The 27,850-nt window shown below is 39.3% G+C and overlaps 2 protein-coding genes across 2 annotated transcripts in view; one reads left to right on the forward strand and one right to left on the reverse strand.

Annotated features, from left to right (window-relative positions):
• Positions 1-17,985, forward strand: part of LOC311299347 (C-type lectin domain family 4 member F-like) — a gene marked incomplete at its 5' end in the record, with an annotated part of 30,182 nt that extends 12,197 nt beyond the window's left edge. Inside the window, one exon of the mRNA XM_084422864.1 lies at positions 17,528-17,985. Coding sequence (XP_084278990.1) covers positions 17,528-17,696 — 169 coding nt within the window. The 3' untranslated portion in view covers positions 17,697-17,985. The remainder of the gene's footprint in view (positions 1-17,527) is intronic.
• LOC311299515 (four and a half LIM domains protein 3-like) overlaps positions 1-27,850 on the reverse strand; it is a gene marked incomplete at its 5' end in the record, with an annotated part of 138,301 nt that overhangs the window by 54,205 nt on the left and 56,246 nt on the right. The window lies entirely within an intron of this gene.

Raw genomic sequence — 27,850 nt, forward strand, 5'->3', positions numbered from 1 at the left:
TACGCACATTCTGGAGACAGGGAATTGGCGACACCGATGGTGAGCTGGAGTTAAGTGTCTTTTTGGTCACTTGTAGACAGAAAATCTAAAGAAAATTTAACATATAGGCCTACAGAAAGATAATACAAATATAATTTCACTCACCAAGCCTGTCACTTGAAGCAAATATCCATCCCTTCTTAAATGTCCGCGCCGTTTAGTGAAACTGATGCAAATAACAGTTTAAATAAATAAAATAATGATTTAAACTATGTTTTACTTTTGATATAAACATTTAGATTAAATATGCCATTCAAATTAATGGAGTTAAGCACTTAAACATGAAATCATTACTGAGAAGTTACAACATTTTTATATTCAAATTCAGTCAATAGAAATATTTGTTGTGGATGCGGTGTTTTTGAACACTTTTCCTGTGGCGTGCTGTGTTTTAATGTTTTAACCACAGATAATTGCTTATCATGATAATACCAGATTGTCTAAGAAAATAGTTTCATGCAAATAATGCCCAAGGCCTATCTGTTTCCATTAAAAATATCAATTAAAAATACAATTCGGCCAGTGGAAAAGAGTGAGAAAAACTTTCTCTGAAATGTATTTTACACTATTTGATTTATGTATTCAAAAACAAGGCAAGGATAGGCAACTACTTGATTTTTATTAATGTAATGTGTCTTGTACCGTTAAACGTTATCACGTGGCTGAATAATCATATGCAAATGATATGCAGATGAGGATCTGCATAGTAAAACTAGGCGTTGTAAGCTCCATATATGGTCATTTCGGGGTGGAGACGCATGTGCGCACAATCTTCCGCTGACTGGGATTTATAAAGTGAATTCTGCGCAGGTTCTGGCGTACGAACGGTTTTATAAATCCGGAAAAAAATTTGCGTACGCCATTTTTGGCTTTCGGGCGCACGTACACTTTTAGTAAGGTTCCTACGCACAGTTTTATAAATGAGACCCCTGAGCAGTACCATCTCTCGTGGGACCTTGGTCTCTGTCATTCTCTTAACCAGTCAGTGTTCAGCAACAAATCTAGCATTGTCCATTCATTAGGGCTGGGGGGCTCTTTTAAATAGCCAGAATGATGATGATCATGAGACGTTCTGAACAAATCTTCCCCCCCTTCATTCGCGAGAAGTGGAGAGTTTGAATTAATCTTCTGGAAGACGATTAGTCTGTGTTTGGTTCATCCTCGCAGTCGCTACAATTATTATACCTAGATGTTGAACACACAGAAGAGGCAGTGTTTTCTGGTGGCACATACAGTATTTTATTTGTCACACTCTGCAAAATCAACAAACACAACAAGAAATTAATTTTTTGTTTCACAGTGTGTTGAAATCAAAGTGAAACTCTCTTGTTCAATAAACTCACGTTACACAATACCTTGATGCACAGTATGTCACAGAAACAATGTTGTAGCAAAGTTAGATGTTATGGGAAGGGGGAGGTGGGAACTGGTGAACGTTCAAAAGATTTTAATAAAATAAATAAACAAATACAAAAACAAAAGTAAAGACGGCAGTCACTCAAGGTCGACTACCGCCACACATAATAAAACAAAACATTAAATAAAATAGTCCAGGCCTGGTCCTCTCTCGTCCTTCACGATCATCACTCCTCCTTTTATGCTTCCGTTCCTCTGTGAGAGATACGAGACCGGTGCGTCGCACAGGTGTCGCACATTACCAATCACGCCACCGGCCTCGTGCCGTTCTCCCAAGGCCCTCGGCCTCGTCTTGCTCGCCACATACCCCCATCGCCCCTCGCAGGCTGGGGTTACACCAGGCTGCGTCTCGACCGCTTCGAGTGTCCATGGCGACAGACTCTGCTCAGCCATGGCTTTTGGCATTGTACTGTAGGTTCTGCTTCATTTTTACTGACCTCCAGAGGCAGTGTAAACACTATGGATTATCGCAGCGCCAGGTAGATAGGTCGAGAGAATATTCCAACAAAGTCACGTGGCGTGACGTATGCTGAGCCCTGGAGGTTTATAGGCTACACTATCTCAGCACTCTACCTCTTTCGCTTTCTCGCCTGGTTGAGAGCGGTTGTATTTGGTTGAGTGATTATTCGCGCTGTCAAGTGCAGCTTACAAGAGCAGCGAGATTCGTCCTCACAAGCTGTGACAGCACGCGTCTACGAGGATTTCAAAGGATTTGGATTAAATTAACAGTGCTTGGTGAGTTTTGTTTTTCTATTTGAGTTCTATTGCTTTGTCGGTAACACTCTGTGCATCTCGGTGCAATCCGGTGGCTTGTGTTTTTCCGCGCCTATGAGTTAACGGTCTCCCGTTGACATATCTACTCACATTTTTTGTCCCTCGGTTCAATCCGCCGTCCATTTTAGACATTTTCTCTTTTTCGTGAGATATTTGTTGGTATTACCTGTCGGTTCACCCGAGGTAATTGTTTTATTTTATTTGTATTAATTTTTCATCCCGCTTAACTTAACCTTACGGTGCTATCCGAGGGTGTTTTTATCGAGTAACTATGTCTCACAGCTCGATCGCCTCTGGTTTTCCACTAACTTGTAAGCTGTGCCCTAATAATCTCCTCCCTGATGACGGTCATGATATCTGCCCATCGTGTTTGGGTGTTCAACATCTGCAAGAGGCTCTCACGGACCCGTGCATGCACTGCAGCCTTTTACCTATGTCGGAACAATGGCTCCGTCTTGCCGAGTTAGACCCTAATTCAACAGTGAAACTTGGGCAGTTAGATGTAGCCCCTTCGCGCACTCGGAAGCGCAGGACGTCGGCGGCAGCTGGTGCTCCCCTATCTGTCCTTCGGATGAGACGTAAAACCGAGGTCCTGACTCTCTGTGGTCATTAAAAATCCCAGGATGTCCTTCGAAAAAGAGTAGGGCCATTGGCCCCTGTCCATTGGCATTTGCCCATTGGCCCCTGTCCATCATGGCCTCCTAATCATCCTCATACACTGATTGGCTTCATCACTGTCTCCTCTCCACCAGTAAGTTGGTGTGTGGTGGGCGTTCTGGCGCAATATGGCTGCCGTCGCATCATCCAAGTGGATGCTGCACATTGGTGGTGGTTGAGGAGATTCCCCCGTTCCATATGTAAAGCGCTTTGAGGTCTCAGAAAAAGCGCTATATAAATGTAACAAATTATTATTATTATCATCTAAGAAGGCCAAATCGCGAGGTGATGAACATTCACATGTTGAGAAAAGTTAACTTTCTATGACGGTGTCGGCGCTTTCTTCAGAGATGGCAGAGCTGAAACGCCTGCTTCACTCACTTCAGCCTGTCACATCTGCTACACCTGTGAAGATGACACAGGAGGATGAGAATGTTCAGAATCAGGGAGCTGGGGAAGAGTCTCTTGATTCCCCTTTTTTTTCTCATCGTTCAGAGTTTGATGTGCTTTCTATAAGTGCTTCAGATTCCTTTTTTCATGATCATGGGGATACTATGGATGTTGCTGCACAACCATCACCTCAGGCTGTTTTCACTGGTTACCCAGCAGCGGAGGGGTCTAGTGGGGTGTCAGTTCAGTTGTCTGGACAAGCCCAGTCCTCATCCGATGATACTTTGGCTGTGCTTCAAATGGCAGTTGCTCGTCTAGGACTTGATGAGTCACCTGTCCAATCTGCCCAAACAAATGTGTTTTTTAGACAGACCACAGCTGCAACTTCTTTTGTCATGCCACCATGTAAGGATTTTGTGGCTGAATTCTCAAATGCTCTCACTGGTTCTGGTCCGCCTAAGCAGCGCTCAAAGATTGATCGAACACTAGCATCTATGGCAGATTCTATCGGGGTGGGTCGTGCTCCGGAATTAGAGCAGCCTGTGGCAGCTTTGGTGGTGTCTCCTGATGAGGCTCTACTAGGGAATGTGCGATGTCCCAGTGCGCAATGCGGTCATACAGATTCCTTGCTAAAAAAGGCATATGAGTCTGTTGCCTACATTACTCGAGCAGAAAACACAATCTGCCAGTTACTTCTTGCTGCCACCAGTACGCTGGAACCTGCAAATGTGGATCCCTCTATTTCACAATTTCTGCAAACTGCTCTGTTGGCAACAGGCCATGTGACCCTCGAGCTGGGTAGTCATACAGCCACGCTTCTGGCAGCCCGCCGCCAAGTGTGGCTTGCCCAAGCACGACTGCCGGAGGACTGTAAGAAAACCTTGAGAGATCTTCCATTTGTTCCCGGGCATCTTTTTGGTCCAAATGTTCCTGGAACTATTGGAAAAGAGGGTAAAGCTGTCTAAAGCCACTCGTCAACTGACACAGGTGCAGCGCAACCCTACCTTTAGGATGCCAGCGGTTTAGACCCGACATCACTATGCCACATCAGAGTAAAGTTTCTGCCGGCACGCTACACCTCAGTCACAGCCCCCTCAAAGACCTCATGTTCCTGAAGATGCGAGAGTTTTTCGCCCACCTCATCGACAGTTTCCAGGAGGACCCCGTCAGCGTCCCCCCGTGAACACTAAAAGTCTTACACATAAAGCCTGAGACAGTCGCCGGCCTGGCCGGCGGTAGATCGTTTTTCAATAGATCAACTGGAGTACTGGAGATCCAACACAGCAGACCCCTGGGTGTTGGCGACTCTGAGCAGGGGATATACTCTACAGTTTCGACGCCGGCCTCACAGATTTTCAAGAATTGTTCCTACGATTGTCAGAGACGCGGTTCGCGCAGTGGCTCTCTCTCTGGAAATTTGTTCACTGTTAGAGCTCTGTCTCCTCTTTGGATGAGAGGTATGTGTATTCTTCCTTATTTGGACGACTGGCTTCTCTGTGCCCCAACAGAGCAGCAGGCTGTACAAGACTCCAGACTGCTTTTGAGACATGTGCAGAATCTGGGGTTTTCTATAAACAAGAAAAAGAGCCGTCTGATTCCATCACAGACCACTACATGCATAGGAATGACCCTGAATTCCTGTCTAATGTCTGCCTCCCTGTCTCAGGAACGTGTGACGAACATTCTGCAACTTTTGGCTCGCTTTCGCCCGGGGGTGTCTTTGCAGTACGAGGTGGTCCTACGACTGATAGGGATGTTAACCGCAGCTACAGTGGTGATCCCCCTGGGTTTACTCCACCTCAGACCACTCCAGTTATGAAACAACAGTTTGCGGCTAGATCCCACCAGGCATCACCATCGACTGGTTATAATTTCTCACCGTTGCATATGTGCGTTGAGGCGGGGAGGACAGTTAGAGTTTCTGAAGGCAGGAGTGCCTCTGGGTGTTGTTCCCTCTCGTCGGGAGTTGGTCACGACAGACGCTTCCCTCACAGGATGGGGGGCAATGTGGAATCGGAGAGGAATTTGCGGGCGCTGGACACCGATCCAGGCTACAGAACATATCAACCTGCTGGAACTACGGGCAGTGTTCTTGGCTCTAAAGTACTTCATGTCGGTTCTGGCAGGCCGCCATGTTCTCGTTCGGTCCGACAATACCTCAACAGTGTTCCATCCGAACCACCAGGGCGGCACGAGATCCCGCAGGTCTCTATGGCTGACTCACGAGATCCTGACATGGTGTCAGCCACGACTCGCTTCACTAAGGGGCAGCTCATATTCCAGGAGCGTGCAACAAGACAGCGGATGCTCTTTCCAGGGATCAAGTACATCCAGGGGAATGGAGGCTTCATCCAGATGTAGTGCAGGAGATCTGGCTACGATTTGGAAGAGCAGAGGTGGATCTTTTTGCTTCAGAGATGACCACCCACTGCCGATTATGGTTCACAAGGACAGAATCCTTTTTCAACCCACAGCCGGAATCCTGAGTCCTTCGTGCCTGGTTTGAATAATGTGTTGCCCCAAATGGGCCTATACTGGAATAAAGAGTCAGCTATTTTCATGTACTCTCTAACTTCATACCATACTCTAATCATATTACAAACAATGGGGTGCGTGGTGACTGTTTTCAGTTGTTTAAACTTATTTGAATATATATAAAAGTTTAATGGCAACGCAAAACCACATGACTCCATATCCACCCAGGATGGTTTATTTCCAGAGGAAAAATAAAACATTATTGTTCTTAATTGTACAGCTAAATAGTACCAGTGCAGGTTGGGACATTTTAACCCTCCAGTGTCAAATGGAAGATAAAGAAGAGAGACGAACTCGAGGGCATTTCTTGTTCCAAATAAATTTCCTGAATAGTGAGTTATTCGAGAACACTCCAGCTGGTGGCGCCAAGGGGATATTTTGGAATAAATACATAAATTTAGGCAAAATATTCATCTTCAATATATTTATCCTTCCTATCAATGAAATTGGTAAAGATAACCATCTCTCTAGGTCTTTAGATGTTGATTCCATTATATCATTATAATTTGTAGAAATTATATTTTCTAATTGGGGAACAATTTTGATACCCAAATATGTAAAGTAGGGTGATATTTTCAAGGTAAATAAATGTGATGTATTTGGACAGCTATCTTTATTAAGCAGCAATAACGATGACTTTGATGTGTTCACTTTATATCCAGATATATTTCCGAATTGATTGATCAGATCTAAAAGTGCTGGTATAGAGGTGTTTAATTGTTTTAGGAATAACACTACATCGTCAGTGAATAAAGCTATTTTATGTTCCTTGCCACCCATCGTAATCCCTTGTATGTGATTGTTAGATCTTACAGCTATTGCTGGTTCGATAGCCAAAATGAGTAAAAGTGGGGACAATGGTGAGCCTTGAGGGAAACCTCTTGAAATATTAAATGGCTCAGAAATCATCTCATTGGTTAAAACTTCAGCCATTGGGTTGAAATGTAATAATTTGATCCAATATAAAAAGGAGTTTCCAAATCCGAATTTTACGATAACGTCAAAGAGATAAGCCCATTTGATTCTATCGAATGCCTTCTCCGTGTCGAGCGAGAGAAGAGCAGTATCCTTTTCCTCTTTTTGGCTATGCAAAATATTTAAAACCCGTCTTACGTTATGAAATCCCTGTCTGTTCTTAATGAACCCTTTCATCACCCACAATGCCCGGAAGCACCATCTCTAACCTTTTTGCCAAGATTTTACATATTATTTTGGTATCTGTGTTTATTAGGCTAATAGGTCGCATATTTCCACACTTTGTGTTCGGTTTTCCTGGTTTTGGTAAAATGACCAAAGCCTCTCTCATAGAAGTAGGAAGACAGGCACTATTATAACATTCTATATGGAGTGGCTTAACCATTTTATCACTGAAATATTTATATAGGTCGATGGGCAGGCCATCAGGCCCTGCTGTTTTACCGCCTTTTAATGTATTTATAGCCTCCATAATTTCAGCTGCAGTAATCTCACCATCTAATTTAATTTTTAGTTCCTTAGATATTTTAGGAATGTTGAGATTATCAAAAAACGCGGAGTGGGCATCAGTCGTGTCCTTATATTCAGAGCAGTATGGCTTTTCGTAGAAATTTCTAAACGCTTTATTAATTTCCATCGGATCTACAGTCATATTTCCATTTTCATCTTCAATACTTGTAATTGCTCTTTCTGATTCCTGTTGTTTTATATGCCAAGCAAGAAGTCTGCCTGTTTTTTCTCCCTGATCGTAAAATTGTTGCTTTAATCTTAATAAATTGGCCGCTGCTTTTTCATGTGTTTTTTCATTATATTGGGTTCTTAACAATAGCAATTCTTTTAAAACATTATCAGTATTTTGGCCTGCTTGTAAACTTTTTTTCCTCGAGAAAGTGCATTTTTGTTTCAAGTGTTTTAAATTTCTCCTGTTTCTCTTTTGTCTTCCTACTCGTATATCTTATAATTTGTCCTCGTATAGCTTAAAGGCTTCCCATCTGATTATAGCTGATGTTTGGGGTGGTGTTATGTTCAAAATAGTAATCAATTTGTTCCCCTAAGAACTCAAGAAATCTTTTGTCTTGCATCCAGTGTATTTGAAATCTCCATTTAGTACGATTATGAGTAAACTTTGGTTCAACGTATGTCAGAGACACAGGAGCGTGATCTGATATAAGAATACTACTGTATTGACAATTTCTGATACATGAAATTAGTTCAGCTGATATCAAAAAGTAATATATTCTTGAGTATCCTTTAGAAGTACTCGACCAACATGAATATTCCCTTTTTATTGGGTTTTGAGCCCTCCATATATCCACCAGGTTGAGTTCCTTTATAAAATGTTGTAAAGCTTTTCTAGACCTTACATGAGTGTTATCGATACCAGATGACCGGTCCTTACTGGGCTGCAAAACACAATTGAAATCACCTGCCACAATGTGTTTTCCGGGCACTGTGGAGATTCTCAAAAATAAATCATTAGAAAAATCTGCGTTATCATCGTTAGGTCCATATACATTAACCAGATTAATCCGAGTTGATAGAATGTTTCCCTGTACAATCAAAAATCTACCTTTGGGGTCTTTAGTTATTTTATCAATGCGCAAAGGAATAGACTTATGTATCATAGTTATAACTCCTCTGGAATTAGAACAGTAAGCTGAAGATAGTACCTGACCTGGCCATCTACGCTTAATTTTGATTATCTCATGATCTAACGTGTGTTTCCTGCAGGAACACAATTTTGGCTCTTAGCTGTTTTATTCTGCCTATTACTCGTTTTATTTTAGTAAGTTTACGTAGGCCTCAACAAATGACAGACATTTGACTGAATGTGTATCTTGGAATTGTAATGTCATAATTAACATAAAGAGAGGTAAATAACCTTAGTGCAAGAATGCGAAACCTTAGTGCGACCCACCCAAAACCCAGGCCTGACTCACTAGAACATACAAGCTCCCCCAAACCCCTAAATAACTTCCCTCCATTATCGGGAATAGGTCCACGCTATACTGAGGAACTATTCTCCTGTAAACCAAAACTCAGCTCAATTGCTTGTCTATGTACAAAAAAATAATCCAGATAAGCTAGTTTATCTATCAACTGAAAATAAAATGTGCGCCATACTACATGCACGTACTTTTCAACACTCACATACCTAATTGCACTTTTAAGAAGAAACCAAAAGAAAAAAAATCAAAAGAAAATATAGCTTTAAACAAGGCTTATTAATACTTTATACTAGTATTTTAAAAGAATCAAGTCTGTAAGTAGTACGGTGTCAATTTTCCAGCAGAATTAGGCCCTACATACCTCTTAGTTTCCAGCAGCCACTTCTAAAGAGATTGTAAGCTTAACAAGAGTTCTACCAAAAAGACTCAGGAGAGAATTATTGAATGCAATAGATTTATTTGTGAAAGATTACAGACGGAATAAAATTGATGCTCGACAAGCTCCGTCTCGGTTCTTTGGCGTGGGCTCTGTCCTCCGTCTGGGTCGGTGAGTTAGCCGGTAGGTCCTGCCTGATGGTCTGGACAGGGGCGGAACCTAAACCCCCTGACGGTTGGACAGGAGCCTATACCTGGTGGTGGTGGGGAGGATGGGGGAAAACTTTTCTACGACACCTACAGCAACGAAAGGGGGAGGTAAGGTCAGTCTTTTATATCTGATGTTGAACTGTGATTGGTAGTGCGAAATTACATATTAGTGACGTGGCAATAGAGTCTTTCTGGTAGAACTTACGCTGACGCTTCCATTTCTCATCAAAACACACTTAATTTAGTCATCCTCAGTCACTGGCTCCAGTTTCTTGATGTACTTGTTCACGTCCGCTGGTGTATTGAAGACGACAGTGCGGTCATCGTTTGTCAACAGGAGCCGTGCGGGGTATATTACCCGATGCTTGTCCAGACCGAGTTCCCGTAACCGCTTCCTCACGCCGTCGTAACTCCTCTGTTGCTTATACACCTCCGTTGGCAGGTCAGGAAGAAACCTTATTTTGTTGTTTTGGTACATCACCTCTTTCTGTATCCGCGCAGCTTTCAAGATGTTTTCTCTGTCCTTGTAGTTTAAACACTTGATAATGATGGTTCTCAGATACGTGGTGGAACTTTGGCTCGCTGTTATCCGGTGCGCTCTCTCCAAAACCGGTGGCGTTATCTTCAGAGTATCCGCTATCCACTTTTCCATAAAGGAACAGGTATCATTCATTGCCTTCTACTTTCTCAGGTATGCCCAGTACACGCAGGTTATTACGTCTACTCCTCCCTTCTAAGGCTTCGACTTTGTTATTGAGGTTTTTTGTCTTGCTCTCAAGTTTTTCGATAGTTTCTTTCAGGGTTTGTATCTCGTCTTCTGCCGTAGATATCCGCATTTCGGCCTCCATGATACGCCCACTACAGTTTTTCACGTCCGTTTGGACAATTCTTATTTCCGTCAGTACACCGTAAATTTTTGTGTTAAAGTCTTGTTTGAATGAGGTCATGGCAAACATGAGGTCCTTTGTTGATGGATTATCCATGTTTATGACTTGTTCGGCGTCCGCGGAAACATCAGCGTGTGCCTGCTCCGGTGAGCATGGCTCCCCTTCAAGTAGCTCCTGGCCTGCATCCTCACAGCTCTCCATCGTTTTCTTCTCCTTAGCCACTTTTTTTGGCATGTTTGAAGTAATTTACTCTTATGCTTACAATTTTGTCTCTTTATATGACCTCTCTCTGGAATATTATGCAGGATTTATTGAAAAGCAATTGAGCACGAGAAAAACGCGTCTGCTCACCTTGCCGCCATAACTGGAAGTCTCCATAGTAACTTTCTGAGGATGTGGTCTGATCTGTCTGACCTCCGTGCCACACGAGGATGTGCTGATCTCCTTTCTGATATTATTGATTTTCTCAGAGAAGGAAGCAACTCTCTACAGTAGCAAAAAGAGTGTGTGTGTTATTTATATTTCTGTTTATAATATTTGAGAAGAAAATCTGTCTAGCTTTGCTTAGTTCCACATTGAAAGCATGAAGGCTGTCTGTATAGATGTTATAATAAACTACAAGTTTTGTCTTCTGCCACATGCGCTCAGCTTTTCTGCATTGTCTTTTCATATTTTGCACTGCTGTTGAGTTTCTCCAAGGTGCTTTTTGTCTGCCACTTCTTCCTGACTTTCACAGGAGCAATATCATCAATTACACTCTGTACTTTTGAGTTAAAGGACTCAAGGAGAGAATCAACAGAGTCCGCAGATATGCTTGGTGTTAACCCTCTGAGGTCGACAAACGCGCCCGCGCGTTGTGCTGGATTTTTTTCAGTTCAGTTCAAAAGAAATTAATTTTGCTCTGTTGACTTTGATATTACAAGCAAATTTCATACATCAATCGATTCTGTTAAATGTGTATTATTTTTGTGTATACTCACAATAAAAACAAACTGTTGTGCTTTTTGCCAAATAAAGAAAAATAAACGTGATGCTAGTTCTGCCTTCTCTCTGTCAGTGAAGACCATTCTGAAACGCGTCCGAAAATGAACAATAACTCAGCAAATACTGAGTCAAACAGACATACAGACACACAGGCATGAAGCTTGAATTCTCTTCTTTAAAATGAGGTAATTTATATAAAAAACAAATATTCTCATCTTGTGAAATCTGTATTAAAAGAGAGCGATTCCAGTCGAGCTAATTAGAGCTCATTCAAATGTAATGTGAACCCGCCCACGGAGAGCGCGTGCTATTCAAACGCAAATTACTGAGGCAATCCACGCAAACCTGTGAACGCCCCCATATCAGCTCGAGAAAACACAAGTTTATTCAGATCATTGTAGCCTACGTGTTTACACCATCTGGCAGCGCTGTGAGGAATAATAATAACGGAAAATCTACCTCAGAGTGCGGGTATTGCAGGAGAGAGGATCCGAATATGTAGTAAGTTTTTTTTTCCTTCTCAAGTTAATCGCGTTTCTGTGAATGAATGAATGGCAGCCGCAGAGATGCACGCTGTTTATCACAGCTCGCAAAAAGACAGTTTAAATTTAAATTGCGTCTCTTTGTGAATGAATGATGATGTTTTAGCAAACTGTATTGCTATACTGAGCTGAGTAAAAATCGACAGAAATATGTTGAAATAAAATGTAGGCTATTTGTATAAGCAACGTATTAAACTGAAAATTAACATTTATATGCCCTAATATTTCATAAAAACAACGTTACAGTCAGGCGTTTCTGTTTGTGAATGAATGTTTCGGTTTTAGCAAACTGTATTGCTATACTGAGTAAAAATCGACTGAAATATGTTGAAATAAAATGTATTTGTATAAGCAACGTATTAAACTGCAAATTAACATTTATATTTCTTATAATAAAAATGAAAGACCTATGTTACAGACATATAAGACATAAAATATCTGCCAACTCAAATAAGCTTTTGTTTGCCAATATTTGCTCATGTTAAATATAGTATGTTTTGTCAAAAATAAAGTAATCAAATAATCAATCAAATCCTTAACTTTGAAATATGTATGATAAAATGTATACTTTCGTTTTTACAAAGAAAGATTACACTTGAATTGTTGTTGTAATTGTAACCTTTTTAATAAAAAAATATATTTACAAGGTAGATGTAAACAAACTATTAAAAGGTAAATATAAGCCTTTTCTTTAAATAATTTTTATTGTGTTTTATTAGTGACAAATTTGGGGAGAGGATAAATATTCCAAAACTGAAAATACAGTATGAGAATTAACTACACAATTACTAGACATGTTTTCCTTGGATATTATAGGCCAAATTGCAAGCACAATATGTGGAAAAATAAAACAAAAATTGAGATGCTTCCAACTGTTGCTCTTGCATTCTTGTGGCTCAGTGACTCACCTGAATGAATGGCTAATTAAGTATGCAGGCCCCATTGTCTCCTAAGGTGTGAACCACTAAATATGCATGATCTGTGACGCCCACTCCGCATATTGCCTTTCCAAACAGAAAGTGCTTTGCAAAATTCAAATCAATGTATTGTGTTATGTGAATGATTAGGCAGGGTGATTTTCACATCATTTTGAAGAAAAAACACTAGGCAATGACATCTATTAGACAAAAGTCTTATTGGCACATATTAAGTATGTGTTTTATGGCCTTATTTCAGATACTTTAGTTTTTAGTTTTTTCAATAACCACGCATAAACATTATTCTCTCAAAAATGCAGACATGTACATTCTTGTTGCTCACATATTATGGTAGTTTTGGTTATTTTTTGCCATTAATATGTTTATAAGCAACTGAAAAAAACACAAATGTCAGGGCATGTCAGAACATCTCAAGGACCCCAAAAACACCTTAGACCCCAGAGATTGCGTCCGTGAGCAGAGGTTGTTGTGGCTGCGTGGTGTTATCATTGTCCTTGTGTGATATGTCAACCGCATGTCCATTCAGGTGCTCAAGTGAAGTCCTTTGTTCATTTATACTCTTTCCAGGTGTGCGTGTGACATTCAGGTTTAGTGGATTGGCACTGCTGAAGGATGATGGAGGGAGAAGTAAATGTTGTCCTTTAGCACTCTTGCACCAAGTTTTTTTGGGTGGAGGCCATCCTGATGAAACAGTTGTCTCTGACTTCAGAAAAGATTGAAGTTGTCAATGAAGTTTACTTGTTTTATGTTGCAGGTTTTTTGCAGCCAAGTATTAAGCTCAAGCAACTGTGAAAACCGATTTGTTCCTCTTGCTGGAATTGGTCCACTGATAAACGTCTGAACTTTCAGTCTTCTAATTGTTTCAAAAAGTTAATTGAAGTCACACTTGAGCAGTTCTGACTGCTCTTTCTGTGTATCATTCTTCCCCACATGAATGATAAGTTGATTTGCAGACTCAAGTTTCATCAGAATGTTTTGAAGTTCCCTCTTTACATCATAAATTGTTGCTTGTGGAAGGCAGCACGCAGTTGTGTCCCTGCTACTAATGTTTCTGATTATGGAGTCCCCCACTATCAGAGTCCTCCTGTGCTCGGCTGCGCTCTGAGCTGAGAGCCGCTGTCTGCTCAACCTTGAGCGCCAGTTACCATCAGTTTTAGCTACTGGCTGACTCGGTCTGTGTTCAATCACATTCATTTCGTTTGGGGATTCCTCATCTACATTCACTGGTACTTCAAATCTGTTCTTAAGATGTGTAGGCAGTGGTAGGAAACTGTATGCTGAGGGCGTCCATGACAAAGCTTTGTTGTGTGGTCCGTCTGGTTTGGTAGTCCCGCAAGTAACTTTGTTTCAAGAACTGCAATCCTTTGTAAAAGTCTATGGCAATTTGTGCAGCAATAGATTCTTGAACTAGAAGAGGCATTTTCTTTCTTATCCTTTTGAATGTTAGCAGCTGTGTTTTCCCTTCTCCGGAATGTAAGCTGATTGGGAGGCTGGTCGGATAGGAAATCTACTTTTTTGTAGTAATCTTCCAGTCACAAAAGTTTCTAGTTTTAACGTTGATGCCAAGTGATTTAGCACTGTGCTGATTTGCTGAATTTAAAATTAGGAGATAAAATATAAAAGCAATAGAGCAAAGTGCGGAGCAGTAAGCAAGAGCGTCCAAACCGAAATTATACACAGAACGTATATAATTTCTTTATTTTATGAAAGCAAACATTTTGTTGTTATTTTGAATGTTCACTAAAATAGAACACAGTTTTAAATGATGTCTTACTATTATCTGTATGACCATAAATGACGGAGTTGTTTCAGCTACTATAAGTAAAACATTTTTTTTTTTTTCTATAAAATCCAAATGATCACGCCAGCGCCTCACACAAACAACATATAAGTTCTAGCATTTCTAGCTGTATATCACAGGCCATTCATCCATCCTCAAACAAAATTGATGTCATCCAAACATAGAAAAACTTATTTGGCTCAATTTAAATAGTCTGTTGTACAATATGTAGGCTTTGCCTCAGTGTGATGTAATTAAGCCAAATACTGTGACCAATCCGATCTCACGGCAATTCGTATGCATTTTATGAGGTGGCTAAATCGTACAACCTCACTCGTACAAATTCGTACGTATTAGCCACCTTGTAAAATACGTACGAAATGCCACGAGATCGGACTGGTATAAACCAGTGGTTCTCAACTCCAGTCTTCGGGACCCACTGCTCTGCACATTTTGTATGTCTCTAATCTGACACAGTCAGTTCATGGAGTCTCTTCTAACTAGCTGATGATCTGATTCAGGTGTGTTAAATAAGGGAGACATACAAAATATACAGAGGAGTGGGTCCCGAGGACTGGAGTTGAGAACCACTAGTATAAACTAGAACAGTTCTATATAAAACAATAGTGGGATTAACATCAAAATGTATTGTCTGATGTTAAAAAAGTATGTTTTTTTTATGTAGTCCTAACTGTTACGATTGGTTGCAGCAACAGAGGAAGCAGGATCTAAGTGCAGCAGTTTTTTTATTTAGCGAAATCATACAAAAAAAAAACCTCAGGATTCTCCAAAACTGAAACAAGGACAGAACAACCAACCTAAAGCAACAATAAGAACTGACAAAGAACAAGACAGAACACAGGGTTTAAACAGACAGAACTGATTAGTAAATTAACAAGACACACCTGAACTAAACTAATTATCAATCAAACACTAGAGACAAACAGAGGCTGAGGACAGATAACAGATAAACTAAACACAGTACAGAAATCAGAACAAACTGACATTGTGACAGTAACCTTCTCCCCTTAAATTGCTTTGTCAATTTAAGCGTAATTCATGCAATTTTATAGTATTTATTTGAAAGAATTAAAAGAGCAGTTTTGTGTCTATCCTTGCATTGTTCAACTGGTCAAGGTTGATATGGGATTTAGAAAGTATTTAGTAATAAGTAATTCAATACTTTTTAGAGAGAGTAATTAGTACAGTAATCTAATTACACTGTTGAAGATGTAATTAGTAACTAGTAATTGGGTGATTCTTAGACTATGGGCACTTTTATGTACTTTGGTCATATTTTTTAAAATACATAACATTTTGGACAAAATCCTCTTTCTTTTCCAAACTAACAATAAAACCTCCTTAAAAACTTTTTACTACCTTTCTATTATGATTTTTTCATACTTTTCAACCTCCTTATAGGTGTCAAAATCACTGTTTTATCCTTGTCGCACACCCAGACTTTTTAACTTCAACAATGAAAATACAGTTTAAAAGTATGACTTATCTGGTAACTATTAATATACCTAAATTAAGCACTAGTAAAATAATTAAAATACATTATAGTATTTAATGTGAGACCACCATCAGTATTACTTTTTATACAAAATATAGCTGTCGCACAGTATTGGTGTCATTTCCACCACAACACTGTAATGTCCCTTTAAAAAGTTTGTGTGAAAGATTGTTTAGGTGGTTTCTATGGAAATGTTCAGAGACATCAGAGCACATGTTGGACATGGAGGCAATTTTAAATTTTCATCAAGAACAAAATAAGAAAAATCAAGGTAAATGTTGCTTGATCAGTTAATATATTTATTCTACGTCATTTCCAAACATGCTGTACCTTCAAGGGTGTTTTTAAAAAGTTACAAATTTTAAGTTAAATAAGAGTATTTTGCATACATGAAATGCTAAGTATTAATTCAAAGCTAATCAGTGAAGCTATCTTCCATTTTTTCACAAAAAACTACAGAAATGTCATTTCCATCACAGTCATTTCCACCACACTGCCCTTTGTGGTGGAAATGACAGCATGTGGTGGAAACATGCTGTACCTTCAAGGGTGTTTTTAAAAAGTATTTTTCACAAAAAACTACAGAAATGTCATTTCCACCACACTGCCCTCTGTGATGGAAATGACAGCATGTGGTGGAAATGACATTTATGAGTACAAAGTACAATTGATATGGATTGCAAGAGTAGATTGACTTTGTAAATTGAGTTTACTGAGTGTGATGAGTTTAAGAGTTTTTCAGATAAATATTTCTCTAAATGTTTCTGTTTCTCTACATTCACGTTAATTCATTGTCATTTCCACCACCACCGTCATTTCCATCACCACACACATTTTTTAAAAACATTTAAAAAGTTCTCATCACACATTAAAACTGTATCCACAATTTACAAGATCATGCTCTACTTAATATAAACATTCAAGTTATTTATTTTCTAATAAGCTCTTGCCCAAACCAATATTAAATTTCAGAGTGTGACAGGTGTACAGTTCACCATTTGGTCCTTAGGGCAGTCAATTTATCTCATTGACAAATGTATAATTATTGTACATTGTGGAAAAACTGATAAAACTAGTTACAAAAATGATCTTAGATTATTCTTGAGTGGCATAAGTTATTCTGTTTTTAAATAACAGCTGTATATAGAGATGTGGTGGAAATGACATTTGTTCATTGCAGGTCGGAAAAAATTTAAAATATTAACAATTTCTCTTGTAATCTAAGTTTGTCCTCTTACAGACCTTAAAACTAGACAAATTATTTAAACTTATGAGACTGTGTTACGTGACTTTTGAACAAGTTTTTTTTATTCAACTTCACAAGCCTAAAAGTGCCCCTAGTTGAAGAAACGCCCAATTACTTTTTATAGATTAACTTACCCAACACTACTCCCACCCACATTAACTGAGGGGATCCTTGGAACATTTTCTACCCTATAAAGGGTCCCTGGCCCCAAAAACTTTGAAAACTCCTGTTTTACATAAACTAGGTTTTCTTTAAAATATTCTCGAAAGGAAGAATATGGTTTTAACACTGACCATCTGTTTCTGCTATTGAAGGTTTTGGATCCAGAGGAAGTCTCAGAAAAGTGAACCTGATAACTGGAGAGTAGACGATCCCAATGGAGAGAACTGTGCTGTTGTGACAATTTATTCCAACTATTTAAACAATTGGTCTGATGTTTCTTGCGATTATACGTATAAGTTTATCTGTGAAAAGACATTTTAATTTACCTCCTTCAGTGATGTGTAATGAAAGAGGTCTAGTTTAGAGAAAAGAAAAACATTATGTCTTGATTTGGATTTTCTTGCTTAAGTTGAAATGCTGAAAAATGTATTTTTAAAACCTAGAATCTCTAAACTGTCAAAGCAACCGCATTTCTGTAGCTCAAACTGTAAAGCATGGCGCTAGCAACACAAAGTTTATGGGTTTGATTCCCAGCAAATGCATGAACTGATAAAATGTATTACGTTGAATGCAATGTATGTTGCTTTGGATAAAAGCGTTTGCCAAATGCATAAATGCACAAGCAGCTTTTTATATTGAGTGCACTTATATCCCATCTTGTAGAAATTGTTATGCTCTTAAGAGCAGGAGTGAAGCATATGATTTCTGTCACATTTTAGACAAATACCTTTTTACCTAAAACAACTTTTTTTTCAAAACATTTTCAAATGGGGATGATGCTTCTGCATAAGATGAGATGTTCTTATAAAGTTCTTTAATATTCTGTGTGAAACTGTGCTGTGGTCAGCAGATGGCATTGTACTTCTGAGACGTTCCTACTGTATGTGCTAGCTATAAGTAGCCTATAAATAAATAAAAATATATATATTGACAAGATCTGTTTTGAGTATGTATCTAAAATAACTGTAAGAAATAAACATTTTAAAGTTAGAACAAAAACATTGTGATGTTTAAAACTACAGCCTGTGTCTAGGAAATTATAAAAGAAATTCAGCGACAAGTGGGACGAACATTTAAACGTCTCATTAGTTATATATCAATAGATTACATAGGTATTTTAACTCAACAGCACTTTCAATTAATCACTGATAACCCCTTCATTTGCCTTCATCTCATGCCTGAATTTAAACAGTGCCGTTTTACTGTTGCCTTTTTAAAGCCACAATGCAGGTGAAGGAATAGTGGCAAAACTGCAAAATATTTTCACTTCTGATTTGTACAGTGACAGAAATGAGAACAGAACTTACCAGCTTTTGAACATGGCTTTTCTGGAGATTCAAATGTGTCACTTCTTCTTCATTATATCATTTACATTTTGGGGTAAACAAGTGGTGTGACAGTGTCCTTATTTTTTAATTCATAATCAGTCTCTAAATTAAAATATATCCATTTTTATCATGAGGGCATGAAACATTTCACCTCTGCTTATTAAGCTTCAGGGCAGCTGTCAGAACTTTTGCACAGGCAAGGCTCTGATCCAAAACCTACTGAACTGTCTCACTGTCTACATAGCATCCTTATTGTCATGGAAGCTCCTAAGTAACTCATTTGGAACACTATAGGCAGCATGTGCAACACAATTAATGCTCACATGGGAGACTTGTAAGGTAAATTCTAAACCGTGTTTTTGCGCCCTTGCAGGAGACTTTAGGAAGGGGATGCAATTTGTTGAATAGTTTCAAACAAAAGTGAACACCAAAATCCCTTGACAAAGCGCTCTTATATAGGTCTGGGCGATAGAACGATAACAATATTTCTGCAATATAATTTTCCTCGATAAAATTATAACAAAAGTTCAATAAGTGTTCAATATAATGTTTATGCACAACGCAAATAATGCTGTGAATGTAATGAAGCAGTTCAAAGTCTAAAGAGCGTTTAACCAGGATCATTGTGATCGAAAGAGATATTTCTTGGTTCAGTGAGGTTTTTACTGAAAAAGCCTTTGAGGACTGAAATCATTCAGATCTGATTTTGAAAGTGTTCAACAGTAGGCTACTGATGATGTGGTTTTTCAGGCAAATCGAAAAAGGTTTAGTTTGCAACACTACAATGGAAACAGGTCATTCACAGGTCACCTGGTGTACGTAAAAGTAGATCATTCTTTAAAATTATAACACCCTTTACATCTTTAATGTTATAAAACATTGAATTTTTTAATGTGAATGTCACAGGTCGGGATGGGCCAAGCCGGACTGCGCCCACCCCTGAACCAGGACCACCCTGAGGAGCGTGTCAGAGACGAGACGGAGACAGACTTTAAAAGAATAACAGTTCTTTTTATTAAAGTTAAAAGTAATTTGAATAACCTAAACTAAATCTTCCTTTCTTCTTCCCAGGAATCGAGGCAATGCAGTAGTCTCCGGGGCCCACTCCCACGCCGGTGCAAGGTTCACAGGGACCTACGACGAACAGGTGAATTTCCACAGGTGAGTAGACGGTCGGGGCCTTTCCTCTTCCCACGCCGATGTAGGGTTCACAATGGTATGCGATGGACAGGTGAGTTTCCACAAGTGAGTAGATGGTCAGGGCTCTTCCTCTTCTCACACCGGTGCAAGGTTCGCAGTGGCCTGTGAGGGACAGGTGAGTTTCCACGGGTGAGTATGCGGTCGGGGCTGTTCCTCTTCCCACACTGATGCAGGGTTCACAGGGATGGTCAGGGCTCTGGAGCTGCAGCAGACTCGAAGTCCACAGGCTAAGCGGGCCTTCTTCTGGACAGGCAGTATCGACACTGGGAGCAGAGGATACAGGTTTCACGTGTGTTGCCGGGAGATGAACACTTTACCTCAGACAGGTGGACTATAAGGCTGCAGCAGACTCGAAGCCAACAGGCGGAGCAAAGTCTTCTAAGACAGACAGAGTCAATACTTCAAGCAGAGGATGCAGTCCTCACATGTAATACAGAGGGATGAACACTTCGCGCCAGACAGGTGGGCTATGGGGCTACAGCAGACTCAAAGTCGCAGGCTGAGCGGAGCTTCTCTAGGACAGACAGAATCAACTTCAACAGCAGTATACAGTTCTCACGTGTGTTGCAGGGGACAGATAACTTCACACCATGCAGATGGACTTGGGGTTGTAGCAGGCTCAAGTCGCGGGCTGAGCGGAACTCCTCTAAGACAAACAGAATCAACTTCAACAGCAATATACAGTTCTCACACGTGTTGCAGGGGACAGATAACTTCACACCATGCAGATGGGCTTGGGGTTGTAGCAAACTCAAAGTCGCAGGCTGAGCAGAACTTCTCTAAGACAGACAGAATCAACTTCAACAGCAATATACAATTCTCACGTGTGTTGCAGGGGACAGATAACTTCACGCCATGCAGATGGGCTTGGGGTTGTAGCAAACTCAAAGTCGCAGGCTGAGCGGAACTTCTCTAAGACAGACAGAATCAACTTCAACAACAGTATACAGTTCTCACGTGTTGCAGGGGACAGATAACTTCACACCGTGCAGGTGGGCTTAGGGCTGCAGCAGACTCAAAGTCAACAGGCTGAGCGGAGCTCCTGCTAAGACAAACAGAATCAAGATTGCAGATCGAGGTGCAGTCTCACGTGTGTTGCAAGGGGGGGGGCGAACCTTCTCACCATACAGGTGGGTTGACAGGCAAGTAGCGAACTTAAGTCAACAGGCTGGACAGAGCTTCTTCTAAGACAGTCAGAATCACTACTTCAAAACAGAGAGGTTAGTTTGACTCACAGATGCTATTCCTTCTAGTCCTCAACAGATGGGGCCGATCGACATTATTAAGCTCCAGTTACTGACAGTAGACCAGCATGGCACGTGGGGAGTGCACTGCAAGAGAGAATAAATCTTCCACACACACACGGCAATTTCACTCCAAACATGCAACGTGAGGGGGGAAACGTCAATTTAAGCACTGCAATCCACTTCAATAAGTGCAGATAAGGCCAGCACTCACCCAGAGGTCTCCGTGTCACAAGCAACGAGCTTCAATGTTGAGAAAGGATGTTTCGGGGTTTTCCTCCACAGACATAGACAGGATTCACATCACCGTTCCAACACGGGGGAAGAGGGTAAGAGATCGAACATGAATCAGTGTAATTTACTCAGTGACGTTTAAATAGCACAATCAAAACACTCCAATCCACCTTAAATTCAGTGTTGAAACATGCAGGTAAGAGATCCAATGGTCGATTACTTATCTCTCTCCCTTCCAAACAAACGGGGTGTTTTCACAACTCTTCCACGCTCCTCGAGTCCCCTCCAACAACACTTTCCCTTGCACACCACAATTCTTCTCTGCAACACTCAAATAGGGTATATGTCGAACGTCGCATGACGAAACCGGAAACCTGGTCTCATCGCATCCGCTTGTCATAGAAAGTGTTAACAGCCGTATGAACTGACGCCGATATCTATGGAATTTTAAGGTAATCAGCTAACCTACCCATCTCACTTTGTTATTGGCGTTTTATTCTATTTAAATATCTAAACGTTAGTGTGAAGATTTTTTTTTTTTTTTACTTTTAAATATCGATCTTCACATGCGAGGGACATTGGTTATGATCATCTTTGCTCGCTCCTTTTAAGTTATCTTGAGTAAAACAGTAAAAAAATGCAAGAAGCACATACAAAAGACCTGAACCGGAAGCGATGCGTTCTGTTTTCCGGTTTCGTAATGCGACGTTCGACATATACCCTATAGAACGACTTCTCACGGGGGAGAACCACGCAACAGTCTCTCTTCACTGGCTTTTTATATCCTTCTCAATGCCCACATGGCTTCGTCATGGCTCTAGATTAATTCCCCACACCTGATGTCGATTTCCTCATCCCAGTTGGCAAGGCAACAGATACACATTTACACGGGGGGTGGTGTGTCCTTGTTATTGTACCGGAGGGGACACAATTGCGGCGAACTTTAGTTCCGCCCTCTCATTTGTCACACCGTGACATGAACACCAATAGAATTGTCAGTTCACCACCATATCTGCATGGCGCCTGAGCGCTCCTGTGAAGCACACTATAGAGACAAGCTTTCTCCCAGGTGCGATCTTAGAAGTAAACTGACGCGCCAAGGGAACGACTCTCATTTTGTCTTTTATTGTTTTACAAGTACACAGTGCTTCACTGCCTGTGTGTCCTTTGCTGCCAGCCCTGATATCCCCTATAGTCTGAGGCCGGTAACAATGGTGTGTTTGGACAGAAGATGAGACAGAGTTCTTTATTTAACTCATAAAAGACAAAAGAATTACGGGTATAAGAAAGGAATAATTGACGAATGCCATTAAATTAATAGGTACAAAAGTCCCTCATTATTTTTACATTATTTTTCAATAATTATTTTTACATTATATTTCAGTAATTCAACGGCCCTGAGTCAATTATACCGCTAAAACTACGGTTACCACGCCTTCAAACACTGTTCATATGATGTATTTAAAGACATTTGTCAGTTTTTTGTCCTTAAAACGCTCTGTTGCTAATTTCAAAACGTAATTTTAGGGCTTAATGCAGTTATCAATGCATTTATAGAGCGAGAGAGAGAGTTCCCTTTCAGTTTATCAAGTTGGACGTCACATCGACATACTGACGAATTGAGATCCCAATTCTTTGGTGCATCGACGTGACGTCGAACGTGACCGACTGAAAGGGAACGAGGGTTACATTTATAACCGAGGCGTTCAAGTGTGTGTGATTTACCCGTCTGTGCATTTCTCAACAGTGTTCGTCAGCAGCGTCTCTGATAGCGAAACTGAAATAATAACTCTTGTAAATAGTTCTGTATTTAAAGTACTGTAATTAAAAATGTATAGAACAATTTATTTTGTTTCATTTACAAATTAATTGACATGACAAAAATAAATATACAGAATAATATATTTTATTTCATTTACAAATTATAACTTGAATTACAAAAATAATGTATAAAACAATTTCTTTGTTTCATTTTGAATTTTAACTTGCATTACAAAAAATAAACAATGTACACAGAGATTGCTTTTTTGTTTCATTAACAAATTATAACTGGCATAACAAAAATAAATAATGTACATATAGAACGAGTTTGTTTCATTTACAAATTTTAATTTACATAACCAAAATTATATTTCTCTACCAATCTCTCAAGAAGAGAAAACAGTCAATAGTGAATAGGTCCCACCACCTGTCAAAAATGATTGATTGACAGGTGCCACGCCCCTTCCGGTGACATGTCCCACCCCTTCCGGTGACAGGTGCCCGCCCCTTTTGGCATATGATCAAAGGGATCAAAGAAGATCAAATGAGATCAAAGGGTTAATCTTTGACCCGGTTAGCCCTTGATCATGTTTTTGACAGTTAGTTTTGACAGTTAGTATTGACAGGTTGTCCCCTCCTAGCCCTTGATCATGTGGTTATTGACAGTTAGTTTCGGGTTTTGATGCCTTTTGATATTGACAGAAGGTTTTAATCGCCACTGTTATAACAATCTGACATGGTATCTGACAGAAAGTCTGATTGTTTGAAGCCTTTTGATATTGACAGAAGGTGTTATAATAATAATTCATGGTATCTGACAGAAAGAAAGATACTGATAATATACAGCTGTGTGTGTGTGTGTGTGTGTGTGTGTGTGTGTGTGTGGAGATCAGACATCAGAGGAGATGTGACCATATGTGTGTGTGTGTGTGTGTGTGTGTGTGTGTGTGTCACGGGATTCCCCTCCCACCCTTTTTGAGCTCTGACATCTGAAACGTACTGTTCAGACACTGTGATTAAACAATTTCATACAAAAAAAAAAAAAAAACATTCTATCCTTTAAAATAATTATCGTGCCAATTAAACTAAAGTTGAAAAAACATACTGTTCTCATGCTAATTTAACTATAAGGTTGAAAAAACTGGAAGTTTATCTCACACAAATGTTGAAAAACATTCTGTTCTTTTAAAATAATTTAAATGATTATAAAATAAAGATCTTACTAAAACCTCTATCAAAAAGTTGAAATAAATGTAGAACTATCCACTGAACCAAGCATTTCAGTTTAAATAAAATGGATTCACAACCAAATTGGGTAACCCTTTATTTTACAGTCCCCTAATTAGGTATTACTATGGAAGCTTGTTTCCGCCACTGAATAAAACATTTTAAAAGATAATTGCGACTTTTTATCTCACAATTGCGAGTTTACATCTCGCAATTCTGACTTTATTTCTCAGAATTGCGAGATATAAAGTCGCAATTGCGTCTTATAAAGTCAGAATTCTGACTTTTTTTCTCGCAATTGCGACTTTATATCACGCAATTCTGACTTTATATCTCAGAATTCTGACTTTATATCACGCAATTCTGACTTTATAACACATAATTGCGAGTTTATATCTCGCAATTCTGACATCTTTTCTCGGAATTGTGAGATATAAAGTCCAATTCTAAGGGGGAAAAAAAAAGACGGACTTTTTTTTATTTTTCAGAATAGTTTATATCTCAGAATTCTGACTTTATAACACGCAATTGCGACTTTATATCATGCAATTCTGACTTTATATCTCCCAATTGCGTGATATAAAGTCAGAGTTCTGAGATATAAAGTCAGAATTCTGAGATATAAAGTCAGAATTCTGAGATATAAAGTCAGAATTGCGTGATATAAAGTCGCAATTGCGAGAAAAAAAGTCAGAATTCAGACTTTATAACACGCAATTGTGACGAATTCTGACTTTATATCTTAGAATTCTGACTTTATAACACACAATTGTGACTTTATATCTCGCAATTGTGAGAAATAAAGTCAGAATTGCGAGATGTAAACTCGCAATTGTGAGATAAAAAGTCGCAATTATCTTTTTTTTTTTTTTTTTTTGTGGCGGAAACAAGCTTCCATAATTTACCTAGTAAATACATGGTAAGTTATAGTTGGTTATTGGTAATTACCACAGGTAACAAGTATGTAAATGCAGAGAAACTACAAACTAACTACTAAGTATTTACCTGGTAAGCATATGGTAAATTATAGTATTTTAGTGTGTAATTACTTAAGGTGATTGGTATGCAATTACAGAGAAACTACCAGGGAAAAAAACACCACTGTTAAATATCAACACAACAAAGTCCTGTGTACTTGTTACCTGTTTAGGTTGGTAATAACTCCGATTTAATTGTGTACTTCCTCAGAATGTAGGCAGACTATTTTTAGAAAAACCTCCAGTATTACTCATCAATTCAAGTTAGGTTTGTAGTTATCCTAGGGTTATGTTGGTAACAGTCCATGTTTATTTATTACTATCTTGAAATTAAGACGTAGTTTCCAATAAATTACATTGTCTTACATAGTTGTTGTTCATTGCTACACCCATTTATAGAGGGTTTATCAAATAATTTACCTTACACTTACCTGGTAACTACCCCGCAGGAACAGTTTTCCCTAATGTCATGGCACATCTTAAATACTGGGTATGTTCTTGCAGATGTTTTTACAATTTACTCAGTAAGTAAAGTGCAACTGTACTGTAAAATTAAGCCTTGTTTATTTCCATGGTATTACCGGAATTGTACCATATAACTTGATCATTCCCTTTTCCATATAGTCACACTTTTTTACCTCATATGTCCTGCAACGTTACCAAGGAAAACATGACAATTTACTCAGTAAGTAAAGTGAAACTGTACTGTAAAATGAAGCCTTGATTATTTCCATGGTATTACCGGAATTGTACCATATCATTCCCTTTTCCATAGTCACATTTTTATTTATTTGTTTTCCTAGTATGTCCTGCAACGTTACCAAGGAAAACATGACAATTTTCTTGGTAAGTAAAGTGTAACTGTACTGTAAAATGAAGCCTTGTTTATTTCCATGGTATTACCAGAATTGTACCATATAACCTGATCATTCCCCTTTTCCATATAGTCACAATTTTTTACCTCGTATGTCCTGCAACGTTACCAAGGAAAACATGACAATTTACTCAGTAAGTAAAGTGAAACTGTACTGTATAAGGAAGCCTTTTTATTTCCATGGAATTACTGGGATCTTACCCCATAATCTGTTATAGCTACGTAACTGTAGCTATTACAGATTATAGGGTAAGATCCCAGTAATTCCATGGAAATAAAAAGGCTTCCTTTTACAGTAACGTTCCAGTTTCACTTTACTTACTGAGAATGTTCAACGTGATCTCATGAGAATACGTGTGCATTTTTACGTAAAGTGTAATTCTACCATACGTACATTTACTTACGTTTTATACACACAGAAACGTATAGTATTTACAGCACTAAAACGTAAAATGTTTGCATTAACAGCACAAAAACATAAATTATTTACATATGAACAACTCTATACCGACGTATTTGTACGCATTCTTATTTATGCATATTAAAATCGTGGCATTAATGTTTTGACTCTATTCATTGCATTCAAATGTCTTATCAATTACGTTTTCAGTCGCATTTATGCAGTTTACTCAAGAAATAGACTAATAACATTTCGCTCTGTTCGTGCCTTCTGCTGCAAACTCGTTTTGGAGGATTAGCATGCAGTTAAACAAGAATACACTTTAAAACCTTAAAAGTACCTTATTTAATCGTTTTAAACCTTATTTAAAGGGACACTTCACCCATTTGCATTAAGCTTTGTATTGTTAGAAACCCAGTCATATATTATAATAAATGTGGATTTTTCATCCATTTTTCCCTGAGATGGGAGAAATAAGGATTTAAGTGTTTTACTTCCTGCTTATTATGACGTAAAAATCATCATTTTGCGTCATAATAAGCAGGAAGTCACATTTCATTGAAAAGTGTAGAGACTACAGACACTCGTTCCTCATCTTTCCCAGGGGGCGGGAACCGCTCACGCTACAGGCCTATTACAGATCAGTGGGTGGGACTTGACTTTCTGAAAACTAAAAGCAATATCCTCCATCTTGTTTGGAAGCTAAGCTAACAGGCGCTGTGGAGACAGATGTAAAGTTATGACAATAGCGGAGGAGAGTGCTCAATATGATATAGAGGAAGAGGATTTCAGAAGTCTGATGCTTGAATCAGGTGTTTGTGGCTACCTTTTCAAGCCGCATTATAGCGAAGAGCAGCCGAGGCAGAAGACCTGCCTGCCGCGGACGAGGAGCCCGGACTGGCTCGGGTTAGGGCGGACTGGTGGCGCCGGTGATCTCACTATGCAACTACGAACCGCTACGAACACAGAGAGAGAGTCCGACTGTGGCAAAGAATTTCAACAATGACAACTTCTCCTGAATGAAATCTCTGAATCAGACGAGGACACGGACGTTTGTGTTGTGAATCAGACGAGGACACGGACGTTTGTGTTGTGAACTATCCTAGTTTCGCACCGCATCTGACTGAACATCCAGGTAACGTTACAATGCAATAATTCACCACTTCGAAAGAAATACAAATGAAGAGTAATTCACTAATGAGTTCGCCAACTAACTAGACATTTTGTGTG

The sequence above is a fragment of the Rutilus rutilus genome (genome assembly GCF_951802725.1).
Source record: "Rutilus rutilus genome assembly, chromosome: 11".
Taxonomy (NCBI): domain Eukaryota; kingdom Metazoa; phylum Chordata; class Actinopteri; order Cypriniformes; family Leuciscidae; genus Rutilus; species Rutilus rutilus.